This window comes from Verticillium alfalfae, genomic scaffold (assembly GCF_000150825.1).
Source record: "Verticillium alfalfae VaMs.102 supercont1.11 genomic scaffold, whole genome shotgun sequence".
Taxonomy (NCBI): domain Eukaryota; kingdom Fungi; phylum Ascomycota; class Sordariomycetes; order Glomerellales; family Plectosphaerellaceae; genus Verticillium; species Verticillium alfalfae.
Window position 1 is genome coordinate 1027868 of NW_003315028.1, and position 11067 is coordinate 1038934.

Below are 11067 nucleotides of genomic sequence, written 5' to 3' on the forward strand. Positions count from 1 at the left end.
GTTGCCGTGCTCATCTGGGCACTTGCAGCTAAGGATGTTACCGAAAGCAGCAAACGTGTCGTGAAGGGCCTTGTTGTCAATGGCGACATCGAGGTTCTTGATGAAGACGTTGCCCTGGCCGTTCTTGCGGAGGGCAGGGTCGCGCTGCGACCACATGATACGGCAGGGACGGCCGTTGATCACGGTGTAGTTGAGCTCCTCGAGGGCCTTCTCGCCATCCGAGGTGGTGTTGTAGTTGACGTAGGCGTAGCCGAGCGAACGGCGAGTGACGGCATCACGGCAGACACGGATAGACGCGACGGGGCCGATGTGGGAGAACAGCTCGAAGAGCATGGCCTCAGTGACCTGGGGCTCGAGCTCACCGACGTAGAGAGAGGCAGAGGCCTGGGGCTGGGGAACAGCCGAGTTGGGGGTAGGACCAGCGGTGTCAGCATCGCCCTGAGCGCCCTCAACGTTGGTGTTGATGGCAGGGGTGTTCTTCTCCTCGCCGTTCAGCGAGGTGGTGGCAAGGTCGTTGGTGAGCTGATCAACAGCACCGGTGTTCGCGGAGGCAGACATGGCGACGAGGTAGGGTAGTTTCGTTCTGGCAGGCAACTGTATTAGCCGTGGCTGTGTTGGTCACAGTGGGAGTGGTGGCCGGAGGTTGAAAGTCGACGGGCAAGGAAACGGTGTGCGTGCGGGCGGTGTGCAGTGGATTGGGTATTGTGGTTCGTTCGTTGTTGGGAGGCGGGGGCAGAGGAGGGGAAGGGCAGGCTCGACTTACCGGGAGAATGAAAGCTAACGAGGTTGTCGTTCGGAGGGGTGGCAAAGACAAGAACGGGCGTCCAAGTTCTTTTTGCGTGGTGATGCAGAGAAGGATGAATGTGGTGCGTCAAGTTTGACCGAGACACAAGGCGCTCTTGGGTGGGAGATTGGCTGGGCAAGAGTGCAGGAGGTAAGAGTAAGGGTATGAGGACACAAAAAGATGTGTCGTGGGATTTTTTGAGTGGATTTTAAAGTTTTTTTGGTTTTCCGTGTGTGATGAGCGAAAGAGAACAAGCACGAGAAACGCACTTCTTGTCTATTGCTCGTGTGTGTGAGGATCGCGATGATGAAGGGTTTGTGGATGGAGGAGAAGAGATTTCGGTCATGCCCCAAGATGGTTGAGGATTAAATTTAGACTCGCCTGGCAGGCAAGCGTCGTCTCGGTTGGTCTTGCAGTCCTTTCAGCCAGTGACCGTTGCCGTTCAAAGAGGAAGGCACAGGTGGGGATGGGCACCTGTGCGCCTGTGCCACGCTGGCAAGGTACCTGGCAACCCTGGCCACATTTTCTTTTCTTATCGCCTTATCGGAATTGGGACGGCCAAGCCTCGTGCGCCGTTAGCGTATTTCCCTTGCGCGCGAAGCTTCCACCTCTGTCTTACTAACCACAAGGGACTCGCCGTCATCGCCCCGCCAGATCACGGCCGCTATCCTTCCACCTCGCACCAGAGGAGCTCCCATTTGGAGTGTGCCCCGCGACGATCCTAGTCTTTCGATTAGCTATCCTTTGATTGCCCGAGACTTGCTGAAGTTGGCATGTCTGTCCAAGTCAATCTCCTTGATTCACACCCTCTCTTGGACATGTTGCAGTATCCGTCTTTGAAGCTTGGTCACCAGTAATAGTACTACTACCAACCTTAACCCCCCCAACCGACTACCTACCGACAACGCCGGATCATCATGCACTCGACCTTCACGGGCAACTCCCGCCGAACCCGAAATGTCAACCTGAGTGGCCAAAACCAGAACCCCTTTGCCAACGTTTGGTCGCCGTCAGCCAGTTCTGGGGCTTCCAAGACAGTGTCAAACGCCCAAGCTGAGCGGCAACAGAGACAATTAGAACGAGACCGCTTGAAGGCTGCGAGGAACATCCAACGAACATGGAGGAGCCACCACGTCAGAAGACAATGCCGGGATGTCTGGCGCCAAGCCTTCGATGACATTTACCGTGTTGACAACCCGAACACTGCTGTCCAGAGAGTGCATGCGGCTTTGCCGCTGCTGCTTGCTGCCTTTCAGAGCAACCGACCCGAGGACGTGCATCGGCTAGCTTATATAGCACGAGATGTCATGTCCCAGCATGTACGCTCTTTAGTCCCAGCATCAGAAAATCAATCAAGTAGAGAGCAAGAAGACCATCGTCTGAGACGATTGTCTGAGATAACTGTCGAGGCCCTGGGGGCAACAACTATGGAAACGTGGGTTGGGACGCTCAATGGCCTTGTCATATTTTCTGAAGAGAGACTGACTGCAATTCTTTCAGATTTCTTCAACCAGAATCGAAACTCCTTGTCGATCTCCTAGCCTACCTGGTCGCTGGACAACCTCAGTCTGTCATGCAGGTTCTCTCCCAGTACTTCCGACTCCTAGCAACACTGGTGCGTGCTTCTGCCTCAGATCAGCAGCAGCTCGAGAAGGTCCTGGTACTTGTGTTGGCTCCTTTAAACAAGCCCCCCCAGTATGGTATGTTTCCGTGCTCACCATAGTCCTTCATCATCCACGTGGCTCGGCTGCTTATACACTTACCAGTTTCTGCCGAGGACGCCCGTCCATTCACAACCCGCGCCTATGATGCATTTGCTTTCGATTTCCTCGCAGTAGGGGATATAGCTCCTCTACAACAGGAGAATAACCTTATTGCGCAACGCATCGACATCGATAAACTCTCAGGAGCCATAATCGAAGCATACTCCGGGCCCCGGGCCGCCGCAGCAACGCCAGATAGTTTACTTTGGCTTCTCGCCTACTATATAGACATACATCAGACGCAAAAGAGCACATCTCACCACCTTGGCTCGTTGCATGCCATGCACCTTCAGCTGTCAAGTCTGGCTTCTCAGATTCGATTTCGATTACCATTGGCAAGCAACGGAACGTCACGAAACACCGAGCGAGCGAATGATGGCACAGAGTCCATGCTCCGGCCACTGCCGCCTTATGTTTCGACCAAGCTTACCTCCTGCGTGGACCGAGCCGGTATTACTGATATCCTGTCGGATCTGGCCAGGTCAGTTTTAGTCGAGCTTACACAACGACAGAGGGCTAACTGCAGCAGCACTTTCGCCCCCGAGTCAAACGCAACTTCTGCTTCCCCTAATAACAAAAGCTTCCAGGGTGCAAGCCTCTTGGCAGGCTACATTGTCACGCTTCTGCGGTGCTTTCCGACGTTCGCTGATGACATTCGGATGCGCCTGTTTTTGGGAGATATTCCCTCAACAGGCGGAAATATCCCCGTCATCAAGTACCTTTGGCAAACAATGAGCCAGACATCGCTCTTTGAGCGCATCTGCCATGATAAAGGATCCGCTCACGCAGTCGGTTCGATCCCTTCCTTGATTAAAAGATACCTGTCAAAGTCGGGGACTCAAGAATACTCGGCCCTTGAGGAACAAGAGTGGAGATTGACTTTGCTTTTCCTTGAACTCTACACTTTCATATTGCGCCTCAGCGATGACGACGACTTCTTCAGCGGCATTTGGCCAAGGATCATCGAGAATGACGAGCCGCAGACTCGGCTCCGAGCATGCAGCCTCACCCTAGAAGACATCAAAAACTTGACATTGTTCCTCAAGAACTTGGCATTTGCCCTGCATTATTACACCAACGAGATCCTTCAGGATCTTGCTCCAAAGCCTCGCCTCATCCAACGGATTGGATTCATTCTTTGGCTTCGCTGAAAGGTCAGAAAGCCTCCAACAAGGGGAGACGCACATCCCTGGGTCCAAACGGCCTATCCTTCGACAAGCCTGATCTAGCAGGATTGAGGGCTATCGTGACGTCAACGTTGCGCATGCTCTACGAACGGGACTCTCGACGTCCGTTTTTACCCCGGGACCACTGGCTCATGACCTCCAAATTTGACATGGAAAAGTTTGCGTCGAGCGTGGTGCGGGAACACGACCGCCAACAAGAAGAGCTGGCCAACTTGTCAGAGGACGAGGATCAAGACGAGGAAGACGACATGGATGATGACGTGGAGATGGAAAATGGCGTGCATACGTTCGCCGGTCAGCGCTTGTCACAGCACGCGCAAATAGAGAACATTCGAGCTCGTCAGAGACGAGCCCAGAAAGCTCGCATGCTATCCGTCATCGGACCCAAACTAGAGATCCTGCGGCACATGCCTTTTGTGATCCCTTTCGATGCCCGGGTCCACATCTTCCGACAGTTCATCTACCTCGATCAACAAAAGAGGAGACAAGGCATGGACGCCGAGCAGTGGCGGATGACCATGATCAACAATCCGCTCTTGCCCCAGAGAGGTCTGACCGGACGTCATCGTGGAAGCATCAAGAGAGGACAAGAATTCGACGATGCGTTTGAGCAGTTCTACGAACTAGGCGAAAGCCTCAAGGAGCCAGTCCAGATTCAATTCATCGACAGCTTTGGCGATGTCGAGGCAGGCATCGACGGAGGAGGTGTCGCTAAGGAATTTCTCCTCAGCGCCATTAATCAGGTGTTCATGAATCAGTCTGAAGACCGATACTTTGTCGAAAATAATCAGAAGCTGTGGTATCCGAACCCGATCATCTTCGACAAGTTCAGAGAAGAAGCCGAGGAGATGGGCCTCCCTGAAGCTGAGAAGAAGGATATCCTGACCGGACTCTCACAGAGGTACGAGTTTCTGGGACGCCTCGTCGGTAAATGCATGTATGAGGATATCCTCATTGACGTCAACTTTGCCGGATTCTTCCTACTCAAGTGGGCAGCTTCCGGTCTGACAGGCGAGGAGAGCTACCGGGGCAACGTGAACGACTTGCGTGACCTCGATGCTAGCTTGTATCAGGGTTTGGTGCATCTCAAGAATCTACCCGCAGACGAGGTGGAGTCACTGAGCCTTGACTTTACAGTCGATGATCAGATCTCGGCGGATGGCGAGACGGTGCGCAGTCTGACAAGAGAGCTCATTCCCGGCAGGGGTTCGACGCCCGTCACCAAGGACAACAGACTGCTCTACATATCGTACATGGCGCGTCACCGACTCGTGGTGCAGCCCGCCCAGCAAACGATGGCTTTCCTGCGCGGTCTACGCGCCATCGTCGCGCCGACCTGGCTCTCCATGTTCAACCAGACTGAGCTGCAGCGCCTCGTCGGCGGCGACTCGTCCGAGATTAGCATTGATGATCTGCGCGACAACACAAACTATTCGGGACTCTACGTCATCGGCGACGATGGCGAGGAGCACCCGACGATCCAGCTCTTCTGGAAGGTCGTGCGTGGGTTCACGGACGCCCAGCGACGCGATCTGCTCAAGTACGTCACGTCGACGCCGCGTGCGCCGCTGCTGGGGTTCGGGTCGCTGAACCCGCTTTTCAGCATTCGCGACGGCGGCACCGACGAGGCCCGGCTGCCGAGCGCCAGCACATGCGTGAACCTGCTCAAGCTGCCGCGGTATACGGACGAGGAGACGCTGCGGCGCAAGTTGGTCCTCGCGATTTCGTCGGGCGCTGGATTCGATCTGAGCTGAGGGAGTGTGACGACAGTCAGAGGCGGAAAGCAGGAGCGTGTGTAACGATTGTATGAGGTATAGAACAGGTAGCGTTGGCAGCGTGATGCATATATCAGTGCAAGTTTGTTTTTTCTTCCCTTCAAAACATCCTGAGCTGCGATTCCCGCACACGCCTGCCTGTAAGGGAGTGAACGACATGACCAACGACATGACCAACGACACAAGTCACGGGTGTGTTCATGGCAGCGTGTAAGGTCATAAATGTCAGAGATTAGTTGTCTCTATGATCGTGATATGGTACAAATAAATGGCTTCCAATCTGGGGGTGAGACCCTTCCCGTCTTCCATGCCTTGCTGCTCCCCTTTCCATTTTCATGTAGTTGGTCATTCCGCTTACTCGGCGACCCAGACGGCGCTCATGCCCATACCCGTGCCGATGCACATGGACGTGTTGCCAACCTTCTTGCCGGTCCTCTTGAGCTCGTACAGCAGGGTGGAGATCTGCCTGGCGCCGGTGCAGCCGAGGGGGTGGCCGAAGGCAATGGCGCCGCCCTTGGGGTTGACCTTGTCGAGGGGGATGCCGAGCTTCTCGGCGGACCAGAGGCACTGCGAGGCAAAGGCCTCGTTGATCTCGTAAATGTCGACGTCCTCGGCCGTGATGCCGGCGAGCTCGTTGGCGCGGGGGATGGCCTTGTAGGGGCCCTGGCCCATGAGCAGCGGGGGGACGCCGACGATGGCGCCGGCGACGTACTTGCCGAGGATGGTCTGGCCGAGGCGCTCGGCGGTGGAGCGGCGCATGAAGAGCACGGCGGCGGCGCCGTCGGAGACCTGCGAGGCGTTGCCGGCGTGGATGCTGCCGTCCTTGGCGAAGGCGGCGCGGATCTTGCCGAGCGACTCGGCCGTCACGCCGGCGCGGATGCCGTCGTCCTTGTCGACCGTGATGGTGCGCGTCTCGCCCGACTTGGGGTCCTCAAAGGACACGGTCAGGGGCGCAATCTCTGCGTCGAAAAGGCCCTCGGCCTGGGCCTTGGCGGCCTTGGCGTAGGACGAGGCGGCGAAGGCGTCCTGCGCGGCGCGCGTCACGTGCAGGTCGCGCGCCATGTCTTCGGACAGCACGCCCATGGGGACCTTGCAGTTGGCGGCCTCCTTGTTGTTCTCGAGGAGCTCAGAGAACTCGGACACGGCGCTGGGGCTGGGAGCGGCGTGTTAGCTGGGGCTGACGAGAGAGAGAGAGAGGGCAGAGTCAAACATACCCGTACTGCGTGCTCATGCTCTCAACACCGGCACCGATGCCAATCTCAATCATGCCCGACTTGATCTGGTTGATAATGTCGATGGAGGCCTGCAGACCCGAGGAGCACTGGCGGTTGAGGGTGCGGACGGCCGTCGTGGTGGGGAAGCCGGCAACGAGGGCGGCGGCACGCATCTCGGTGGCGCCACCGCCGGGAGCGAGGACGGTGCCGACGGCAATGTCCTCCACGAGGGCGGGGTCAATCTTGGAGCGCTCGAGCAGGGCCTTCAGGGCGCCGGCCATGAGGTCGGCGGCCTGGGTGTCCTTGAAGCCACCCTTGCCGCCTTTTGTGAAGGGGGTGCGGAGCGCGGCTGTGACAACGACCTGGAGGGAGCAGGTTGGGTCAGTCTGCGGTCTGGGCGACGACGCAAGGGGTTTGGAGGGATAGGCAGGGAAAACACTTACATCGTCGGGGTTCTTCTGAAGAAGCTTCTCCTTGCCAGAGGCGCCGACAATCTGGCCGGACAGCTGGGAAATTCTCTCGATGGCACCCATGGTGGAAAGACGGAACGTGATGTGGTGAGGATGGAATGGGTATCTTGGAACAGGAACGGAGAAAGAAAGAAGAAAAGAACTGGGCAAGAGATGATGGATGTTGTGTCAAAGGTGAAGATGGCAAGGCGAGGAGGAGGAAGAGGAGGAAGTTAAAAGACGTCGTATTGGCAGGAGGCTTTCTCTGACGGCAGGTGTGTCTGAGCCTCGGATTGTTTGCGATCGTGACGGCCAGACGGTGGGGTTTTGATTTCAGCTGTTTGGGGGCCCTTGCCTGGCGGATCCCCCCCCCAAAAACCGGCCGAGGCATCCCCCCAGAAATGTGATGGCGCATGGGGGGCAAAAAGCCCGGCCCCCTGTCTAGCGCCTCTCACATGCCACATCCGAATGCGGGGAGCTCACAACAGCCTCCTTCTCACGCCAGTGCCGGCTTAGGTCATCATGTCATGAGGCTCATGTCGTGAGGCACGAGGCACGAGGCATGAGGCAAGAGGCAAGAGGCCATGCGCATTGCTGACTGAGGGTTCAATGGACCTCTGCCGGCATGCAAGACATGTTCATGCATTTGAGGCCGACATTGAGTTGGTGCTTCACCAGGTCCAGTTGCTGCTTAGTTGCCTTACAAATACAATGCTCACACGCATTTACAACACAAACCGCTGCTCATGACCGCCTTCCCCAACCAGACTTGCCCTCATCAACCTGTCTCTCCCGCTCGAGCAGCGCATCAAACTCCTCCTGCGCCTGGCTCTTGGCCTCGGCCTTGTCCTTTTCTGTCGCCTTGTACGGGTAGTTGCTCCCGTAGCTGCCGGCGTTGGCGTTCGGCACGCGGCCCTGCTGCTGTCTGTCTGCCGCCGCTTGCTGACGCACTCTATCCCATGCCGACCCGGAGAATGTGCCTTGCGGAGAGCCTCTGGCGCCTGGTGCCACGGGCGACGCATCGTCGTCGATGCCCTCGACGCCCGAGCTGCCCCAGCCTGGAGACTGCGTGGTCTCCGTGGAGCCCGAAGTCCAGGTCGTCGGCTTGGTCGGCCCTGTGGCATATGTGCTTTGTGACGTGGCAGGCGTACCTGGCCCAGAGCCAGCGAGAGTGTCGTACTCCTTTTCCTGATCAACAGAGTGCTGCGGGTCCTCCTTGGCCGCAATGGCCTCATCAAGCCGACGCAGCTGCTCCGTCTTGGCCTCCCGGATGGCGTTGAGCCCAGACTCGAGAGCCTCCGGTGACGTGTTGGCGCTGTTGCGCAGCGACTCCTCTGCCTTGGCGCAGGGCCGGCCTCGAGCTCGTCCTTGGCCCGGATGAGCTCCGTCTTGCTGGCCCTCGACGTGTACCTGCCCCCGTCCGGCGTCTGGCCGCTGGGCGCCTCGCCCGCCCCTCTGGCGGCGCAGGGCGTCGGCGAGGGCCTTGAGCTGGAGGGTCCATCGTCATGGCGGCAAAGTTGCTAATGTGGCGTACGAGTGCAGAAAGAGCGACGCGAGTCGCAGAGAGTAGTACGCACGAAGCGCGACATGTGCACGCGTAGTGCGCGCTGCCCTCAGCACTGCTGTGCAGCTGGGAACACGTGCGGGCTCGTCTTGACCCATTTGGGCTGCCAGAAAGGGAAGCGAAACTTGGCGCGTCCGTTGTAGGCGATGACCGCGGCCATGGTGAGACCGATCGGGAGCTTGAGCCGAGTGAATCACCACGTCGCGCGCCGAGATGGTCGTTAGCGACGCCACCTCCTCCTGGGTGATGGGCCGTGACAGCTTTTGGGAGATGCTGCCGGCGACCCGCTTCGTGCTCGTCTGGATCTGACTTTCTGTGACGCCTAGGAGTGTTGCCCACAGGGGGATGGCGATTTCGGGAAACTGGTATATTGTGGCGGTCCTCTCACTCGAGGTGCTGTCGTCCCAGCCTGCGTCTGTGTTGCGGGACGTCATGGTGTCGGGTTCCGCCCAAGCCGAGCGACCAACTTTCGAGATGGAATTCACACAGTTTGGTTCTTTTTGTTACTTAAAATTGGTGAGAATATGCCCAGGTTGCACCTGGCGCTGAAAAGTGACGATGATCGATGCGTTCTGGTCTGTCGACAACTGAATGAGTGACGTCTGTGACTTGACGTCTGTCGATCGAATTGATGAACCGCCGGGTCGTATTGGGACTGGCCCGTGCGTCAGCTTCCCAGATGCGTATACTGTTTACTTGTATTCCAGACGCGTTCCCGTGCAACTATCCAGTCGTGGGGCAATTCAATATACGCGTTGCTCAACACTGGCAACACTTGATCAGTGCTCCACACGCGTTCGCAGGGGGCCATCGCGTCTCCAACGCCATAGATGCAACAAACATTCAGCGAATGCTCTTTTTGGGCGTTTTCGACCAACACCTTCAAACGGCCGGATCTTTTTTTGGGGGGGAAAGAAAGTTATTGGAACAAATGTGCAGATCATAGAGGCGGCGGTTCTTTTCTACCATGCCTCTCCCGCAGAGGTCACACTCGGCATACGAGCAGAACCGCTTTGCGAAGGTTGGCCTCCACATGCTTTACCAACACGTACAGCTAACCTCTGACTGACTTTGTTTTCGTAGAGTCGTGCTCAGTGGCAGAGGGCAAAGACACATTCTGCAACGGGACAATCGACAAGCAATCGACCACTCGCACCGATATCCGAGAAGACGAAAAACAAGTTGACCGAGTTCCAGTTCCAACCGCCATCCGACGCGGTGGGCTTCACATCGACGCCTCCCGAGAAAGATGACCAGCAGGACACATGCCGACCACCAGTCAGCCAAGATGCAACGTCAATGACCCCAGCTGGCCGGGTCAGCCTCAAAGACCTCATGGCGCGGGAACCGAAGCCCTCCATCGAAATCGAACACCTCTCACCGAACGAGCGAATCATGTGGAACAATAAAGAGGACCCGGCATACTCCTCAATGATCTCCCCCATGATCTCAAGGAGGCATAGGAAGAGGGCTCGCAGCTCGTCTCCCATTTCCTCACCATGCACGGACATGGCGCCAACGCCTGTCCCAGCTGTCGATGTCAAGAAACTAGGCGCAGCATTGCGGTCTCCTCACGCAGACCCGACTCTTGAACTCTGGGACCGTTTCTCGCTCGGAAACAGTGGAGGCCTGGCCACGCCATTGGGAGCAACGAACACCAGCCTTGCCCAATTCATGGTTTCCTCATCTCCAAGACCCCCCAAGGCGCGGTACCTTCGACCGGGGCCGGGTTCCGCAGAACTCTTAGCAATGGGCTCAATTGGCCGAAGCGACGGCGCTTCGACCGTCCTGAGACCCTGGGCATGTCTGCGAGGAATAGTCAGTCATTTGGCGATGCCTCCAAGTCGTCCTTGGTCACTGCTTTGCTTGATACTGTAGAGAGCAAGCAGGAGTTTACGTCGCCCGCATCAGCCTCTGGAAAAGACATGGCATCAGAGTCGCCGTGCCCTCAGAAAAGGAGCACTGCCATCAATGGGACCACACATGACCGGACCCCATCCTCAAGTCCGTACAAACAGGAACGACCCAAGCACGGGATTGCCCACAACCAGGGTCACGCAGTCAGACAGGGTCTTGGTCTGGGTATTGTCACACAGGCAAAGCCTGAATCTGACTACGGCGATGATGACTTTATGGATGACGATCTTTTGGACGACGACACCCTGATGCAGCTTGATCTCATAACCACGCAGCCATCGAAACCTGCCAGTCAGGCACTCATGGGACCACCTCCTTCACCGTTGAAGAACGTTCATAAACCAGTAGATTTCCTGGATGACGACTTCGATGATGATCTGGACGACAACATTATCGAAGCTGCGGGTCTCATGA

At 57.0% G+C, this 11067-nt stretch overlaps 5 protein-coding genes across 5 annotated transcripts in view; 2 read left to right on the forward strand and 3 right to left on the reverse strand.

The window, feature by feature from the left end:
- Positions 1-558, reverse strand: part of VDBG_08133 (polyadenylate-binding protein) — a gene marked incomplete at both ends in the record, with an annotated part of 2319 nt that extends 1761 nt beyond the window's left edge. The window contains one exon of the mRNA XM_003001828.1: positions 56-558. Coding sequence (XP_003001874.1) covers positions 56-558 — 503 coding nt within the window. The remainder of the gene's footprint in view (positions 1-55) is intronic.
- Positions 559-1463: 905 nt separating this feature from the next.
- On the forward strand, positions 1464-5488 carry VDBG_08134 (ubiquitin-protein ligase E3C; the record flags this gene model as incomplete). Its single annotated transcript, XM_003001829.1, has 4 exons — positions 1464-2219; positions 2285-2484; positions 2551-3339; positions 3594-5488. The coding sequence occupies 4 exons, from the start codon at positions 1702-1704 to the stop codon at positions 5486-5488; spliced, it is 3402 nt and encodes a 1133-aa protein (XP_003001875.1).
- Positions 5489-5863: 375 nt separating this feature from the next.
- Positions 5864-7256, reverse strand: VDBG_08135 (3-ketoacyl-CoA thiolase; the record flags this gene model as incomplete). Its single annotated transcript, XM_003001830.1, has 3 exons — positions 5864-6662; positions 6724-7085; positions 7167-7256. The coding sequence occupies 3 exons, from the start codon at positions 7254-7256 to the stop codon at positions 5864-5866; spliced, it is 1251 nt and encodes a 416-aa protein (XP_003001876.1).
- Positions 7257-7916: 660 nt separating this feature from the next.
- On the reverse strand, positions 7917-9170 carry VDBG_08136 (predicted protein; the record flags this gene model as incomplete). Its single annotated transcript, XM_003001831.1, has 2 exons — positions 7917-8660; positions 8760-9170. The coding sequence occupies 2 exons, from the start codon at positions 9168-9170 to the stop codon at positions 7917-7919; spliced, it is 1155 nt and encodes a 384-aa protein (XP_003001877.1).
- Positions 9171-9703: 533 nt separating this feature from the next.
- The window catches only part of VDBG_08137 (DNA replication ATP-dependent helicase dna2), a gene marked incomplete at both ends in the record, with an annotated part of 5069 nt that continues 3705 nt past the window's right edge, over positions 9704-11067 (forward strand). Inside the window, 3 exons of the mRNA XM_003001832.1 lie at positions 9704-9720; positions 9822-10445; positions 10556-10985. Of these exons, the coding sequence (XP_003001878.1) occupies positions 9704-9720; positions 9822-10445; positions 10556-10985 (1071 nt within the window). The remainder of the gene's footprint in view (positions 9721-9821; positions 10446-10555; positions 10986-11067) is intronic.